We start from the raw sequence: 18,712 nt of genomic DNA on the forward strand, positions 1-18,712 counted from the left end.
CGGTCAGTGCGGGCGACCGAGACCGGCTAGAGCTGCCTCTCACTCTGGCTGAGTTCTCAGAAGCCCTCCGTCGCATGCCCACCAATAAATCTCTGGGCATGGACGGGCTGACCGTGGAGTTCTACCACGTGTTCTGGGACGTCCTCGGCCCAGACCTAGTCACCAGAGCAGGGTCCTCCCTCTTTCGTGCAAGCGAGCCGTGCTCGCCTTATTGTCGAAGAAGGGGGACCTCCGCAATTTACGAAATTGGCGTCCTGTCTCACTCCCCAGCACGAACTACAAAGTCGTAGCAAACGCCACCTCGCTGCAGCTACGTGGTCCATCCAGACCAGACTTACACCATCCCAGGCCGCAGCATCTTTGACAATCTATATCTGGTCCGGGACCTTTTGGAACTCGGGTGTACGGATGGTCTGTCGTTCGCCCTCCTGTCCTTGGATCAGGAGAAGGCGTTAGACAGGGTGGATCACGGGTATCTCCTGAGCACTCTGCGAGTGTTTGGCTTCGGACCCCAGTTTGTGGGTTTTCTCCGGGTGCTGTATGCCTCCGCAGAGTATCTGGTCAGGCTCAACTGGACCCTGACCAAACCGGTCAGCTTCAGGCGAGGAGTATGGCAGGGGTGCCCCCTCTCGGGCCAGCTGTACGCTCTGGCGATGGAGCCCTTCCTCTGTCTCCTCTATAGGAGGTTGACGGGGTTGGTGCTGCGGCTGGTCCTGTCGGCGTACGCCGATGATGTGCTCCTTGTGGTCCAGGACCCGGGCGACTTGGCGCGGATGGAGGCTTGCCAGGCCATCTATTCGGCAGCCTCCTCCGCCCGGGTCAACCGGGTCAAGAGCTCTGGCCTGGTGGTTGGGGACGGCTGGCAGGCGAGCTCCCTCCCACCCATGCTTCAGGCCATCCGGTGGAGCGCGGGTCCGCTGCTCTATCTCGGCGTTTACCTTTCTGCCGCGTATCCCTCTCCACCGGAGAGCTGGCATGATTTAGAGGGCAGGGTGATCGAGCGGCTCCGGAAATGGACAGGACTACTCCGGTGCCTCTCCCTTCGAGGGAGAGTGCTGGTGCTTCATCAACTGGTCCTGTCCGTGCTCTGGTACTGGCTCAACACCCTGGTCCCAGCCCTGGGTTTCCTGGCCAACCTCCAGACATAGATTCTGGAGTTCTTCTAGTCAGGACTGCACTGGGTCCCTGCAGGGATTCTCCATCTGCCCCTGGAGGAGGGAGAGCAGGGCCTGAAGTGTCTGCACACTCAGATCCATGTCTTCCACCTCCGGGCCCTGCAGAGGCTCCTTTATGGTGTAGGTAGTCCGGCATGGAGCGTACTGGCGCACGCCTTCCTGCGCCGCTTCCAAGGGCTCCGATACGACTGGCGGCTCCTTTATTTCCATCTGAGAGGTCTTCCGCGAGACCTCTCCAGGCTGCCGGTCTTCTACCAGGACCTCCTCTGGACCTGGAAACTGCTCTCAACGACCAGGTCTGTGGCAGCCACCGAGGGGGCAGATCTCCTCACGGAGCCCCTGCTACACAACCCCCAGCTTCGCGTGCAGGTGGCGGAGTCCCCCTCGGTGCACCAGAGGTTGGTCCTGGCAGAAGTCACAAGAGTCGGAGACCTCCTGGACTACGACCGGGGAGACTGGCTGGATCCCTTGATGCTCGCTCAGCGCATGGGGCTCTCCAGACCTTGTATTCCCCGACACATACTTCAGGAGGTGAGGGTCGCTTTGCCACCATCTGCTCGGGTTTACCTCGACGGGGTCCTGCACGAGGGCACGCCCACCCTCCACCCGAGGCCTGCCGGACTTTTTCATCGGGCCCCCGCCCCGTGGACCCAACCGACCCCCCCCACCCCTTCACCGTGAGCCGGCTGCACGAGCTGCAGCCGGTCTGCTTCCAGACCGCGCCAAGGAAACATCTATACACACTCATGCTCCATACCCTTCACACCCTCACTCTCATGTCCCGCCCAGATACAAAATGGTGGGACCTCCTGCCACCTTTGGAGGATGAGGAGCCCTGGTGTGCCGGCCTATATTCCACGTTGGTCCTGTGGCCGGGATATCAGTTGGTTGCTCCTTCATGGAGCCGTGAGCACGGGCGTGTACTTGGCGCGGTTCACCGCTATCCTAGACACCTGCCCTTTTTGCGGCGTGAGGGAAACTCTGGCACACGTATATTTGGAGTGTGCCAGGCTGCAGCCCCTATTCCAGCTCCTCACAAATATTTTATTACGTTTTTGGTTGCACTTTTCCCCTCACCTTCTTATTTATGCACTCCCTATCCGTGGCCCCACAAAGTCACAGGATCTCCTGGTCAGCCTCCTCCTGGCCCTAGTTAAAATGGCTATCTATAAAACCTGAGTGAGGAGGTTGGCCAATGGAGTCTCCTGTGACTGTGGGGCCTATTTCCGATTCTCCGTCAGTTCACGTATCCGGGCAGAGTTCCTCTGGGCGGCATCCACTGACTCCCTTGATGCCTTTGAGGCGCAGTGGGCGCTGTCCGGGGTTCTCTGCTCGGTGTCCCCGTCCGATTCCCTTGGTTTACCCTTTGACCACACTCCTGTCCCTGTTGTTTTACTTTGCCCGCCCACTTCCCAGATCCCAATGGGATCACTCTCCTGTAGCCATCTGGCCCAAACCTGTCACAGTATATACTGTTTGTAAAGTCTGAAGAAAGTTTTCAATTCCATGGGACAGTATACCATTCCCTGTCATTTACAAGGGGCTTTACAATAAAAACCTACATTTTAAAAAAAAGCCAAGGCTTTATAATTTTTGAAAGGACAGAGATAAGACTGCTGGCATGTGCCACTCTCCCACATACACACTTTTTTGCGTGTTTTAGCTTTTATGTGAAGTAACATGACCCTTCAACGAGCATTCATGCAGATTTCCTTATCAGACGTTTTACAAAACCTATGTAAATTTAGCAGCTAGGCTTATATCTGTTGCATTCTGAACCAGGAATAAAATTCCTTCTTCCTATATAATTCCTTTACCATTTGTCTTTAAAAAATGGTAGACAGACCCTAATGAAAAACATATCTAACCTTTATGTCCATTTCCTTTATTCAGTTTACACAAAGGAATGTTTCAGAGGAACAGCCGTGTTAGTCTGTATTCGCAAAAAGAAAAGGAGTACTTGTGGCACCTTAGAGACTAACCAATTTATTTGAGCATGAGCTTTCGTGAGCTACAGCTCACTTCATCAGATGTTTACCGTGGAAACTGCGGAATGTGTTTCTTCATAGACTGTTATACTTATTGGAAATGATTGCTGTTGGTTAAGTTGTATTAGAGGCCTTTTAAAGTTTCTAATTTTTTTGCAGGACAGATGATCATTAATAATAAATTAGCAAAACATAGAACAGACAAACACAGCGCCACTTACTCTTCCATCCCCTGCCCTGCTTCCCAAAACAATTAAGCATAAGTTGAAGCCAACTTGTATACTATTTTATAGATAAACCACTGTAAGCATACATTCAGATTAGTCGCTCATACACATTCATATTTTTTTTTCAGGATTATTTTTTACCACACACACACGGATGCACACACATGGCCTAACTTAAAGGAAATCTAATGGTGTAAAATTGGTTAATACACATGTCTGAGACAAAATGCAGGCCTAGTGTAAACTATTTTATGTAAAACAAGTTATCTCTTTTTACTACTTTTTCCACACACTATGCCCTTTTTGTCAAGGTAGACTTGTAACTCTTGTAGAATTTAAAGTATGGAAGGTAAATTAATTTGATTAAACTTGGATTTAATAAATTAAATAAAAGCAGGAATGAGGTATTAGTGAAAACTATATTTTAGTATTTGAGAGGCAGTAGATACAGACAAAATGTTCTTAAATACAATGTATCTTAAATGTTTTATCAATATATATCTTTCATTATTAACTTATTTAGCACATTCAACTAAATAAATTTAAAAAAAATTAAAAAGTCATGAAACAGAGGGAGTAACGCAGACTTTTAAAGGTAACTTGAAAAAACGAAGCATGAGGATAAGGACCTGGGGACTACAGTGGATGAGAAGCTGGATATGAGTCAGCAGTGTGCCCTTGTTGCCAAGAAGGTCAATGGCATGTTGGGCTGCATGAGTAGGAGCATTGCCAGCAGATCGAGGGAAGTGATTTTTCCCCTCTATTCGGCACTGGTGTGGCCACACCTGGAGTATTGTGTCCAGTTTTGGTCCCCCCACTACAGAAGGGATGTGTACAAATTGGAGAGAGTCCAGCAGAGGGCAACAAAAATGATAAGGGCTCTGGGGCACACGACATATGAGGAGAGGCTGAGGGAACTGGGGTTACTTAGTCTGCAGAAGAGAAGAGTGAGGGGGGATTTGATAGCAGCCTTCAATTACCTGAAGGGGGGTTCCAAAGGGGATGGAGCTTGGCAGTTCTCAGGGTGGCAGATGACAGAACAAGGAGCAATGGTCTCAAGTTGCAGTGGGGGAGGTCTAGGTTGGATATTCGGAAACACTATTTCACTAGGAGGATGGTGAAACACTGGAATGGGTTACATAGGGAGGTGGTAGAATTTCCATCCTTAGAGGTTTTTAATGCCTGGCTTGACAAATCCTTGTCTGGGATGATTTAGTTGGTGTTGGTCCTGCTTTGAGCAGGGGGTTGGACTAGATGACCTCCTGAGTTCTATTCTAACCCTAATATTCTATGATTCTATGACAACTAATCAAGAATTGACACAAAACTGTTTAACTAAATAAATATTTCAGTCAGTTATCAATGTTCCCCTAACATCCACGCCAGCTCTCTTATCCCCAGGCCCTGGTATTCATATTAAATTTTTAAAAGTTTTGGATAGTTTCTTTTTTTAAAACTTAATTGGATGTGATTAAAAGCAGAATGTTTAGGAGAAGAATATGGAGAAGGTGTCAGCTTTAGATTAAAAATAAAGTCAGGAAAGGAGGAGGACGGGGTCTGAGCTGGGGGCCGTTTCTTCATATAACGGTGTCAGAGGCTACCTCCTTGTCTCTGACCTTCATGCCTTTTAAAATTGCATTTGTATTGTAAAAAAATCTCAGCCTGTATTGCAACCTGAAATCTAAAACTTTCTTTGCAATTTACAAGTGATAAGCCTATTAAGAGGCCTATGTCCAATCTCTACACACTGCCTTTAGAAAAGTTGTTGTTTGGTTGGGTCTTTTAGTATAATTGGACAATTCATTTAGGCAAAATGTGAAAAACAAGCTAACATTACTCGTTAAAGGTTGGGACAGTATATATTTTAAACATTATAATGTAATTTTTATTTCATTAGACCTCTTCCTCTTCCAATATTCTGTTAGCCTTCTTGGCAACAAGGGCACACTGCTGACTCAGATGCAGCTTCTCGTCCACTGTAATCCCCAGGCCCTTTTCTACAGAACTGCTGCTTAGCCAGTCGGTCCCCAGCCTGTTGCAGTGCATGGGATTCTTCCTTCCTAAGTGCAGGACTCTGCACTTGTCCTTGTTGAACCTCATCAGATTTCTTTTGGCCCAATCCTCCAATTTGTCTAGGTCACTCTGGACCCTTCCATGGTTTAGCATGGGCAAGCGTTTGTCATACAGAAACTCTTGCCGACTTCATTAGGCATTATTTACCCCACTGTTTTGCCAATCTTCCTCATTGCTTTTACAATGGACTATCAGAAAAAGTAAATAAATAATGTTAACAAAATGTGGATTACATACTTGGCGAAATTTCGTAGCAGCACCTGCAAAGCAACAATTAAATGTTTTGGTTTTGTTTGTCATGGCATTCAGGGGGCCCTAAAGAATTATTGTTTCTGTTTTTGTAACAGTTTACCTTTTATTTTTACACAAGCTCTAACCCTTGATACTTCACAGCGTTAACTACTACAGCGCGAGTAGAGGAGAGACCTGAGAAATTACTGAAATCAGAGGGGAAAGTGAAGGTTAAGGGGTGACTTGATTACAGTCTGTAAGTACCTACATGGGGAACATATATTTAATAATGAGATTTCTAGCAGAGAAAGGTTTAAGACAAGCCAGTGGCTGGAAGTTTAAACTAGACAAATTCAGACTGGAAATAAAGTGTAAATTTTTAAGTGAGAGTAATTAACCATGAGAACACTTTATCAAGGATTGTGGTGGATTCTCCATCACTGACAATTTTTAAATCAAGGCTTGATGTTTTTCTAAAAGGTCTGCTCTAGGGATGATTGTGAGGCAGGTGTCTGTCCTGTGTTATACAGGAGATCAGGTGAGATGATCACATGGCCCCTTCTGGCCTTGGAATCTATGCACAGAGTTCCATAAGGAAAAGGTGCCTTGCATTCACCCTCAAATTCCAGTCTAAAGTGATTTCTAAATCACATAGGCATTTTTGACTCTCTCTCTCTCTCTCTGTATGTGTGTGTGTGTGAGTGAGAGAGAGAAAAATATGTACTTCATTCACCATAGAAATGCAGCCACATTTTGGTTGGTCTTTAATGTTTAACAGTGTAAGCATCAACCATACCTCAGCCTAGAGTTTCCTGACCTGGTGGGAGCCACCTCAAAGAGTGAGAGGGTAATTTGTTTGTCACGATCAACCCATCTCTCAGATGTCGTTCACATCAAGAGTGCCAAATATTATTAGAAATTGGACCGAGTCTGTCAACTCATGTAATAGGTGCTATCATAATATAAAATAACAGTTGAGGCAAACATGTGACCATCAGCTGGTAATTACTTTATCACTACAAAGAAGGCAGAGTTGAACCAGAGACCTTCAAGGAAAGTCCGTATCTCGCATTCCCCAAATCATCCAGTACATGTGTATTATATTCTTAACGTAAATGGGTCATGTAGACGTAGAAGGCTTTTTTTCTAAACATGTATTGATTGGAAATGAAGATGGTTACACAGTCTCTGTGTGTGTGTATGAGAGAGAGAGAGAGAGAGAGAGGATTGAATTTAGATAGATATGTGTAACTGTAGGTTAGTGAGGTGTGGATTCAGCCAGAGTAAAATACAAGGACAGCTTGCCTCAGGCTATTTCTACATGTATGGCTGTCAAGGTTCCTCCCCAACTCTGAACTCTAGGGTACAGATGTGGGGACCTGCATGAAAAACCTCCTAAGCTTATCTTTACCAGCTTAGGTCAAAACTTCCCCAAGATACAAAATATTCCACCCGTTGTCCTTGGATTGGCCGCTACCACCACCAAACTAATACTGGTTACTGGGGAAGAGCTGTTTGGATGCGTGTTTCCCCCCAAAATACTTCCCAAAACCTTGCACCCCACTTCCTGGACAAGGTTTGGTAAAAAGCCTCACCAATTTGCCTAGGTGACTACAGACCCAGACCCTTGGATCTTAAGAACAATGAACAATCCTCCCAACACTTGCACCCCCCCCTTTCCTGGGAAATGTTGGATAAAAAGCCTCACCAATTTGCATAGGTGACCACAGACCCAAACCCTTGGATCTGAGAACAATGAAAAAGCATTCAGTTTTCTTACAAGAAGACTTTTAATAAAAATAGAAGTAAATAGAAATAAAGAAATCCCCCCTGTAAAATCAGGATGGTAGATATCTTACAGGGTAATTAGATTCAAAAACATAGAGAACCCCTCTAGGCAAAACCTTAAGTTACAAAAAAGATACACAGACAGAAATAGTTATTCTATTCAGCTCAATTCTTTTCTCAGCCATTTAAAGAAATCATAATCTAACACATACCTAGCTAGATTACTTACTAAAAGTTCTAAGACTCCATTCCTGGTCTATCCCTGGTAAAGACCAGCATATAGACAGACACACACACCCTTTGTTTCTCTCCCTCCTCCCAGCTTTTGAAAGTATCTTGTCTCCTCATTGGTCATTTTGGTCAGGTGCCAGCGAGGTTACCTTTAGCTTCTTAACCCTTTACAGGTGAGAGGAGCTTTCCCCTGGCCAGGAGGGATTTCAAAGGGGTTTACCCTTCCCTTTATATTTATGACACGCCCCCCAAATCTCAGCTAGGGTGAAACACTGGCTGGGATTTCTTCCTGGAGCTCTAGGAAAAACAGAGTTAATAAGATACATGCATCTCTAAATATACTACCAAGTACATAAAGACTAACAATATTTTCTACATCTCAAGGACGATTTTAACCAGTTGAATCTGGGAAACTTTCACGGGAGAGTGCATCAGCCACTTTGTTAGAAGCTCCTGAGATGTGTCGGATGTCGAAATCAAAATCTTGGAGAGCTAAAATCCACCGAAGAAGTTTTTTGTTAGTTTCTTTGACGGTGTGAAGTCACTTCAGTGCAGCATGGTCGGTTTGCAGGTGGAAACGCCGGCCCCAAACATATGAGCGTAGCTTTTCCACAGCGTAGACAATGGCGTAACATTCTTTTTCAGTGACTGACCAGTTGCTTTCCCTCTCAGACAGTTTTTTGCTGAGAAACACTACAGGGTGGAATTCTTGATCAGGTCCTTTCTGCATTAAAACTGCTCCCACACCACGCTCGGACGCATCTGTGGTTACTAGGAACGGTTTGTCAAAGTCTGGGGCCCTTAATACAGGGTCGGACATGAGTGTCGCTTTAAGCTTGTTAAAGGCCTTCTGACGCTTTTCGGTCCACTGAACAGCATTTGGCTGTTTCTTTTTGGTTAGGTCTGTCAGTGGGGCGGCGATTTGGCTGTAGTGCGGTACAAATCGTCTGTAATAACCGGCCAAGCCTAAGAAGGATTGAACCTGTTTCTTTGACTTTGGGACAGGCCACTTTTGGATAGCATCCACTTTGTCCTGTAGGGGGCTGATGTCGGAGGACCAACCTACCCTGGCAAAAATGTCTGCTAGTGCCTGGCACACACTTTTAGCCCTGGTGTTGCTTAGAGCTACTGCTTCCGGCCATCGGGTGGCAAAATCCATGAAAGTCAGTATGTACTGCTTTCCTCTGGCTGTCTTTTTCGGAAAAGGACCCAGAATATCCACAGCTACTTGCTGAAATGGAACTTCAATGATGGGGAGTGGCTGGAGAGGGACTTTGACCTGGTCTTGGGGTTTTTCCACTCTTTGGCACACCTCACAAGACCGGACATAGGTAGAAACATCCTTGCCCATTCCCTCCCAGTGGAATGACCCCCCCAAACGGTCTTTGGTCCTGTTCACCCCAGCATGGCCACTAGGGTGATCATGGGCTAAGCTCAAGAGCTTGGCCCGGTATTTAGTTGGAACTACCAACTGTCTCTGAGGATGCCAATCTTCCTGGTGTCCCCCAGAAAGAGTTTCCTTGTATAAAAGTCCTCTTTCTACAACAAACCTGGATCGATTAGAAGAGCTGAGAGGCGGTGGGTTGCTCCGTGCCGCCGTCCAAGCTCTCTGGAGGCTTTCATCTGCTTCCTGTTCGGTCTGGAACTGTTCCCTTGATGTTGGAGACATCAGTTCCTCATGGGATTGTGGACCTAGGCTTGGTCCCTCTGGAAGCGATATAGGGGATGGAGCTGTTTCTGTTGACTGTGAACCGCTCTCCGCTGGTGCACTATGTTGGGATTCAGGCTCCGGCTGAGCCTCTTGTGTAGGGTTATCGGCTGCTGCCAGTTCAGGTTCGGTGGGGCCCTCTGGTGTTGAGGTTGCAAGTACTGGATTCAGTGCTGACATGGGGTCTGGTGTTGGTTGTTCGGCTGGTTCCGGTTCTGGGACTGGTTCCGTCTGGGTCTCTGGGACTGGATCCACTACTGCTGTTGCAGACATTGGCCTGGGGTCCGGGTCCATCACCTCTGACTGGGTCCTGATAGAAGTTTCCGGAACAGAGCTAGGCCTCACAGCTTGTTTAGCCTGGCTGCGGGTGACCGTTCTCACCCTCTTGGCCTGCTTCACATGATTGGCCAAGTCTTCCCCCAACAGCATGGGGATGGGATAATCATCATAGACTGCAAAAGTCCACATTCCTGACCAGCCCTTGTACTGGACAGGCAACTTGGCTGTAGGCAAATTGAAAGAGTTGGACTTGAAGGGTTGAATCGTCACTTGGATCTCTGGGTTGATTAAATTGGGGTCCACTAAGGAAGCATGGATAGCTGACACTTGTGCTCCGGTGTCCCTCCACGCGGTGACCTTCTTCCCGCCCACACTCACAGTTTCCCTCCGCTCCAATGGTATCTGGGAGGTATCTGGGCCTGCAGACCTCTGGTGTGATTCCGGTGCAATGAACTGTAATCTGTTGGGGTTCTTGGGGCAGTTGGCCTTTACATGCCCCAGCTCGTTACATTTAAAACATCGTCCAGCTGACGGGTCACTGGGGCGAGGTGGGTTGCTGGAGAACGGGGTGGTGGGACGATAAGGGGTCTGGAGGGTTCTTTGGGAGGTAGGTGGGGCCTTGGGCGGCCCCCGGTAATAGGGTGTGGTCTGGGGTGGTCCCTTCTGGTCTCCGCTCCAACTGCGACCAGTTTTCTTCTTCTCTGCCACCTCCACCCATCTGGCTCCAGTCTCTCCTGCCTCAATTACAGTTTTGGGTTTCCCATCTAGGATGTATCTTTCTATTTCCTCAGGAACACCCTCTAAGAATTGTTCCATTTGCATTAGGAAGGGCAAATTTACTGGAGATTCAACACTTGCTCCTGATATCCAGGCATCCCAATGTTTCACAATGTGGTAGGCATGTCGGGTAAATGACATGTCTGGTTTCCACCTTAGGGCTCTGAACCTCCGACGAGACTGCTCGGGTGTTATCCCCATTCTGACTCTCGCCTTGGATTTAAACAGTTCATACTTGTTCATGTGTTCTTTAGGCATTTCAGCTGCCACCTCAGCTAAGGGTCCACTGAGCTGCGGCCTCAGCTCTACCATGTATTGGTCAGTAGAGATGTTGTACCGAAGGCAGGCCCTTTCGAAGTTTTCTAGGAAAGCCTCAGTATCATCGCCTGCCTTGTAGGTGGGGAACTTTCTGGGATGGGAAGTGGTACTTGGAGAAGTATTACTAGGGTTTGTTGGGATATTCTGCTGAGCCTTTATCTTCTCCATCTCCTCCACATACTTCCTCTCTTTTTCCTTCTCCTCCAGTTCTTTGTCCCTTGCTTCCATAGCTCTCCTGTGAGCAGCCGCTTGGTGTTGTTCTGCTTCTCTCGCTGCCTCCCTTTCTTGTTCCTTCTTCAGCCGCATGAGTTCTATCTGTCTTTCATGTTTCCTTTGTCTTTCCGCAGCCTGAAATTTGGCTAATTCCAGCTGTAGTCGAGCTGCGGATTTGGTCATTCTAACCTCTCTGTTTTTAACTAACTTTACACCCGAGGTTTAGAAATAAACAAACAAAACTTGGCTGTAAAATTTTGCTGTGCTGGAATAGAATACCTATTCTCTGATAGTGATTGTCAGCCTACAGAAAAAGACAATTCCCTTGTCTCTGCTCTGGGCCCAAATCAAAGCAAAAAACCTCCAACTACTTGGAAACCTACTTACCCAGCCCAAAGAAAAAGCAAATGGGTAGAACACACACCCCCTATTTACTTTTAGGGAAAAAAAAAAAAACTCTGGGTTGGAAGACTGTGAATTTCCCTGCAGGAGTTAAGTACCCTGCCTCCAGGCAAAGAAAACCTGCAATTCACAAAGATAATCCCCTTTTGTCTCTGCTTGGCCACAAAGCAGAGAAAAAACAAGCTGCTTTCAGTTTCAGCTGCTTTCTGGACTTCCTTTCCAAAGGAAAAAAAAATTTCCTTTTTAAAATCTGTATTTCTAGTTCAAAAAATCTCAACTGGATCTCAAAATGATTTCAGGTTAATCCCACCACTATGCCACCATGTCAAGGTTCCTCCCCCACTCTGAACTCTAGGGTACAGATGTGGGGACCTGCATGAAAAACCTCCTAAGCTTATCTTTACCAGCTTAGGTCAAAACTTCCCCAAGGTACAAAATATGCCACCCGTTGTCCTTGGATTGGCCGCTACCACCACCAAACTAATACTGGTTACTGGGGAAGAGCTGTTTGGATGCGTCTTTCCCCCCAAAATACTTCCCAAAACCTTGCACCCCACTTCCTGGACAAGGTTTGGTAAAAAGCCTCACCAATTTGCCTAGGTGACTACAGACCCAGACCCTTGGATCTTAAGAACAATGAACAATCCTCCCAACACTTGCACCCCCCCCCCTTTCCTGGGAAATGTTGGATAAAAAGCCTCACCAATTTGCATAGGTGACCACAGACCCAAACCCTTGGATCTGAGAACAATGAAAAAGCATTCAGTTTTCTTACAAGAAGACTTTTAATAAAAATAGAAGTAAATAGAAATAAAGAAATCCCCCCTGTAAAATCAGGATGGTAGATATCTTACAGGGTAATTAGATTCAAAAACATAGAGAACCCCTCTAGGCAAAACCTTAAGTTACAAAAAAGATACACAGACAGAAATAGTCATTCTATTCAGCACAATTCTTTTTCTCAGCCATTTAAAGAAATCATAATCTAACACATACCTAGCTAGATTACTTACTAAAAGTTCTAAAAAAGAAAAGGAGTACTTGTGGCACCTTAGAGACTAACCAATTTATTTGAGCATGAGCTTTCGTGAGCTACAGCTCACTTCATCAGATGTGAACATCTGATGAAGTGAGCTGTAGCTCACGAAAGCTCATGCTCAAATAAATTGGTTAGTCTCTAAGGTGCCACAAGTACTCCTTTTCTTTTTGCGAATACAGACTAACACGGCTGTTCCTCTAAAAGTTCTAAGACTCCATTCCTGGTCTGTCCCCGGCAGAAACCAGCATATAGACAGACACACAGACCCTTTGTTTCTCTCCCTCCTCCCAGCTTTTGAAAGTATCTTGTCTCCTCATTGGTCATTTTGGTCAGGTGCCAGCGAGGTTACCTTTAGCTTCTTAACCCTTTACAGGTGAGAGGAGCTTTCCCCTGGCCAGGAGGGATTTCAAAGGGGTCTACCCTTCCCTTTATATTTATGACAGGCTCTCTGTAGAGTGCAAACACTGCAGGCTGCCCTGCCATGTGTATAAATAGCGGTGCAGGCTGTGTGGCCTGCTTAGGTGAGTAAACTAAAGACACGCCAGAACCTCCCACACCTGTGCTGTTGTTTTTAGCAGTGCAATGCTGTGAGAGGCTCCGGCAGCAGGGAAAGGTTCTGACAGTGGGGAAGCAGTGGCAAAAGGGTCTGGCAGCTCCCTGCCTCCCTCTTGCCAGAGCCTTTCACTGCCATGTGAACGTAGCCTGCTTTTTGCTGTGGTATGTGTCTATATGTACCCTACACCGCAAGTGTGGACAAGGCCTACCATGTGAAATTGACTGATGGGTGGAAAGTAACTTTAAATGAGATATTAAATTATAGGAATGTGAATTTTTAAAAAATCAGTTTTGAAAAAGTAGTTAATGTAAAACTTCTTGACTGAATCCTCTGTGTATAGGAAATAGTATGTGGCAATAATACGTGACTGCTGTAGAGTCAGAATAGAATGGAAACAAAACACACTGTTTCTCCAACTTAAAATATTTGTGCATCAGTGAGTGTTGTTTCTTGCATTTAGGAGTCCTGTAGTCTGGTTGAATGGGCTTTTTTTACTGCAAAAATGATCTCTGACCTATGCAGTAAAGAACTGAGAATTGCCAACATTTAAAGCTGTGAAAGTCAAGAGTGTAGAAGCAGGAAGTGGTCAGAAGAAAAAAATCTAACTAGTCAGTCCCCAGGATGTGTCACAGATTAAATAGTTGTTTTATGTAATGAGTAATGCATGCTAATCTAAAAACAAAAACAAAAGAAAAAATACCAACAGTGTATTGGTTTTGGCCAAAAGAGAACTCATTTGCTATTGCTTTATTTTAATCTAGATGCAGCCCATGGTTTTTTCCCAGTTATTGAGATAGTAGAACAAATCCCGTAAAAGTAGAAATGCTAAGACCTGCTCCTCTTTTCTGTCTGCGATACGGAGGGATACATCCTGTGACCTGTGATGTACCTGCAGCGTCGTCCTTTCAGTCACAACAAGAATTTGTTGAGTGTCTAGGAGATGAGATAGAATGAGTTGTGTGGCTTGAATATCAAATAGGGCATGTGGCCCGTAACCAGACTATCATTCTGAATTTGATGCGGATCTTAAATAAGGTTTTGCAGGCCCAGTGCAGGATAATTTCTTGTGTGAGCATCAAGAGATCTATAGGAAGGGGGTTAGCTGTTTATTAAAACTGTGGGAGGCTGATCTTTCTGTTAAGATGGAGCCCCTCGGTAGTTACAGAACTGATGCTTTAAATAAGTATGTGTTAATGTTTTGGGGATTAGGGGCAGCGGTTGTGGAATAATGTTGATTTTAGTTGAGGTTTGTAGGTTGGTCTTTCCCAGAAAAGGTCAGGCAAGAGCATGTCTGCCTGTTCTCTGGAAATTATCCTCTTAGTAGGGGTGGATAAAAAATGGCAATGAGCATGAAGAGCTAAGGTTCTGGGGTCCTGAAAAAGTTTTTCTGATTCAGGCATTCATAGATCAAGAGACTTTAAGGCCAGAAGGGACCAGTAGATCATCTTTGTCCCACCTTCTGTATATCACAGCCCATTAAATTTTACCCAGTTATCTGTGTATTAAGCCCAGTAACTTGTATTAGACTAGATCATCTTCCAGAAAGGCAGCAAGAGATGGAAAATCTGCCACTTCCCGTGGGTGTTTGTTCCAGTGATAAATCCCCTTCACTGTTAAAGCTTTGTGTCTAATTTGAATTTATCTGGTTTCAGCTCCTAGCCATAGATTCTTGTTCTGCCTTTCTTTGCTAGATTAAAGAGTCCTTTGGACCCCATGAAGGCACTCACATACTTGTAATCAAGGTACCTCTCAGTCTTCGTTTTGATAAACTAAATGGATAGAAGTCTTCTTAAGTCTCTCACTGGAAGGCATTTTCTCCTGCCTTCAAATAATTTATGTGGCTCTTCTCTGTACTCTCCAGTTTTTCAACATCCTCCTTAAAATGTGGACACCAGGACTGGACAGAGTATTCCAGTGTCACGTCTCACCAATGCCATATACAGAGGTAAAATCACTCCCCTAATTTTCCTCTCTATTCTCCTGTTTATACATCCAAGGATCGCATTAACCCTTTTTGCCACAGCATCGCCCTGGGAGCAGATGTTGTCCACTATGACCCCTAAATCCTTTTCGGAGTTACTGTTCTCCAGGATAGTCCCCCATTCTGCAGGTGTCATGGGGACCACTCACTGCTCTAGCGCTTCCTCCTGGCAGCTCTGGGGATTAGCTCCTTCCAGGTGCTGTGCCCTCCTCTGGTAGTCTCTCCACCTGTTATCCTTTCTCACCCTGTGGCCCCTCTCATTCCAGGAACTTCAGCTTCCTCTTTGTGACTTGGCCCTCTGGCCAGGTGACTGTGGTCCTCCCTCTCCGAGGTATCAAATTAGTTTGGAGCATACTTCCTAGGCAGTCCACTTTCCACTGCGTGGTCTGTGGCACTTCCTCAGTGGCTGGTAAGGGAACCCAGTCCTGCCCTCTATTCCAACTTCCAGCTCAGGGGCCCTCTCCTCAGAAGTCAATGTCCACACTATCCTATGCCTTGCTGCTATTCTCCTGAGCTTTTCCTGCCTTTCTGGCTCTCCCCATCTCTGGGTTTGCCAGCCCTCAACTCCCTCCTCCCAGGGAGTAACTGTAGGCTCCTTGCTTCCAACACACTTCCCTTCTCCCAGGGAATGCCTGTAGCCTACTTCCCTGCAGCCCCCAGCTGCTCTCAGCTACTGGGCTTTATACGGGCCCCTCCTGTTCCCATCCCGCTGAGCCTCATTTCATCAATCCCTGCTCCCTGGCTCCTCCTCCAGGTGCAGCCCAGCTAGTCACCTTAACCCCTTCAGGCCTTGTGTGGGGTGGACACCCCACCATAGTAGGCATGGCCTATATTCCTTGTTCCTAGAAGGTATGACCTTTCATTTGGCTGTATTAAGATGCGTTTTTAATGGGTCCAGTTTACTAAGTGATCCAGACTGATCTATGTGACTTAGCATTCCAGTACTCTTTGTGTCATTCACAAACTTTATCACCTGTGCTTTTATATTTACTTCAAGATAAGTGATGAAAAACTGAATAGTGTCAGGCCTAGAATCAATCCCTGCGGAACCCCATTGGAAACATCCCCATTTGGTGAGAAATCCCATTGGCATCTGCTTTTTGGGATCTGTGAGTTAGTCAAGTTCTTAATCCATTTACCATGTGCTTTATTGATTTTGTATAGTGCTAATTTTTTAATCATAATGTTGTATTGTACTAGATCATGACTTACAGAAGTCCAAGTAGATTACAGCTGCACAGTTGCCTTTATCAGCCAAACTTGTAATCTCATCAAAGAATGAAATTAATTTTGTTTGACAAGATCTATTTTCCATAAAACCATGTTGACTGGTGTTAGTTATATTTCTATCTGTTAATTCTTTATCAATTGAATCCCATATCAGCTTTTCCATTATTTTGCCTGGGATTGATGTCAGGTAACCAACCTCTAGTTATCCAGGTCATCTGGTGTGCCCTTTTTGAACATTGGCACAGCATTAGCACTCTTCAGTCTTCTGGAATTTCCCTGGTAGTAAAGAATGTATTAAAAATGAGCATCAGTGGGCCAGAGATCTCTTTACCAATTCTTTTAGGACTCCGTATTTTATAACTTTTAATTTAGCTTGATAGCTACCTATTTCCCCCTTTTTCCATTGGTTATGTGTTACTTTTTTTTTCTGATTGCTGCCTTCACTGTGCCACTGAACTAGGATAGGCTTTTAGCCAGAGTTGTTCTCTTTCCTGATTGTGAAATCAAGACTTTGGGGACGTCTAATAAATTCTTCTTAAAGAACTCCTTATTTTCTTTGACATTTTTCTGTGTAAATGCATCTTTTATCAGTTATAAAAGCTCTGAATGATTTTCAAGAAAACTTGGGTAGATAGGGGAGAGCGTGCCTCTATCGGGGGACTCAGGAATAATTTCCTTTCTGTTTGGAGGCTACTAATTATACATTTCATTTTTTAATGAGAATGAGGGGGTGAGAATGTATAATGTCTGGCAGCCCCGTTGTGACTGACGCATTTGAAAGAGAAACTCCATATCTGTGTAGGAGGACGTGCAGTAATTGTTACAGAAGATTGTTCTCATTGTTCATTTACTCCTCTCCTTTCCATCCCCTCACTACCATCCCCGGTGCAATTTTTCTTTCAATTCTAGCAGTGACATCCTGATCAGTTGCCTTCTTTGGGCTGCACCACATACTATCTTTTCACCTGATATTATAAAATAGTATATGGTTAGTTTTACAGTATATTTATTAGTACTTTGTGATGTCTTCATTTAAATATCCAAAGCAATGGGGTTTCCTCCTCTTCCACTATTTCATGGTCTAATAGATCTCTGCAGTAGCATATCTTAACCTGATATTCATCCTAAGTTTTCTATTACTTAATTTCATCCATTACTCCTAGTTATAATAGCACATTAAACTCTGTTTGGCAATTCTTCTGTCTCCTTGGTGTTTTCATTGTCTAAATACTGTACAGACCCTTAGCATGTCTGCTACTCCATAGCCTTTGGTCAGCTAAGGCACCGTGTATATATATTCAGCTCTTTTAGTCTGTCCTTATACATTGATCCTGCAATCTTCCACGTTATATTTGTTCATTTTTGAATTTCCTCCAGTTTGTTTATACCCAATGCTGGTGACAAGGTGCCCAAGATGGGACATATGAGTGAATTCAAGACAGTCAAATAAAGGGACTGCATTCTGATGATTTCTCTATCTGTGAAGCCCGAAACTGCTCATTTTCTTTTGCTGTCATATCACATTACCAGAGTAGAATGAATTTGCTGCCCATTATCAGCTGTAGATCTCTGTCAGATTTTTGTTTTCCAGGTTTCTCCCTTCTGGTAAGTATCTGTGCTTTTAAAAAGACTAGTATCGGGGTAGCTGTGTTAGTCTGTATCCACAAAAACAACAAGGAGTCTGGTGGCACTGTAAAGACTAATAGATTTACTTGGGCATAAGCTTTTGTGGGTAAAAAACCACTTCTTCAGATGCATGGAGTGAAAATTACAGATGCAGGCATTATATACTGACACATGAGGAGTTTTTAAAAAGACTGTTTTCCAGCAAGATGGTAGCTTTGTTTTTCCAAAGTAGAATCTCATTTTCTTTCATGAGTCAGTTTGTTGATGCTATTTAAGGTTGTTTTCATTACTAATAAATAGTTTTATTACTTTTGTAAGTACTTAAAATTTTATCACTCATTTATCACAGACACATACAAACATACACAGTAATCTTAAATAAACTGTAGTAAACAGAAGTATCTTTATTTTGGTGTCAGTAAATAAAAGTTGAGCTAGAAGATAAGAATTCTTATTTTCTAGCTCAACTTTTAGTTACTGACACCAAAATAAAGATACTTCTGTTTACTACAGTTTATTTATCTTTATTTTGGTGTCAGTAACTAAAAGTTGAGCTAGAAAATAAGAATTCTTATTTTTTCCTCTTCCCCGCACCCAGGGAGCACTTGAAGAGGAGTCCGAAGAGCCCGAAAGCAGAGGGCTCTGATTCTGTGACATCTCAGTCCTCGCCGAGTGAAGAGCCTGGAACGATGACAGAGGTGAAGGTGAAAACAGAGATACCAGATGACTATATTCAAGAGGTTATCTGGCAGGATGACACCAAAGATTCCAAGAAAAACGTAAAGGATGGGCCAGGAGATGTGCCAGCAGAAATATGTGTGGTGATTGGAGGGGTCCGCAACCAGCAGACACTTGGTAAGCTACTGGCTA

General features: G+C 44.9%; 1 protein-coding gene across 19 annotated transcripts in view; it reads left to right on the forward strand.

Annotated features, from left to right (window-relative positions):
* Positions 1 to 18,712, forward strand: part of ZNF618 (zinc finger protein 618) — a 325,329-nt gene that overhangs the window by 188,284 nt on the left and 118,333 nt on the right. For 18 of the 19 annotated variants that reach the window (XM_073314151.2, XM_073314156.2, XM_073314152.2 and 15 more), the window contains exons 3-4: positions 14,867 to 14,950; positions 18,441 to 18,697. In XM_073314151.2, coding sequence (XP_073170252.1) covers positions 14,867 to 14,950; positions 18,441 to 18,697 — 341 coding nt within the window. The remainder of the gene's footprint in view (positions 1 to 14,866; positions 14,951 to 18,440; positions 18,698 to 18,712) is intronic. The other variant, XM_073314154.2, reaches the window with a different exon arrangement.

This window comes from Lepidochelys kempii, chromosome 16 (assembly GCF_965140285.1).
Source record: "Lepidochelys kempii isolate rLepKem1 chromosome 16, rLepKem1.hap1, whole genome shotgun sequence".
In the NCBI taxonomy this organism is placed as follows: domain Eukaryota; kingdom Metazoa; phylum Chordata; order Testudines; family Cheloniidae; genus Lepidochelys; species Lepidochelys kempii.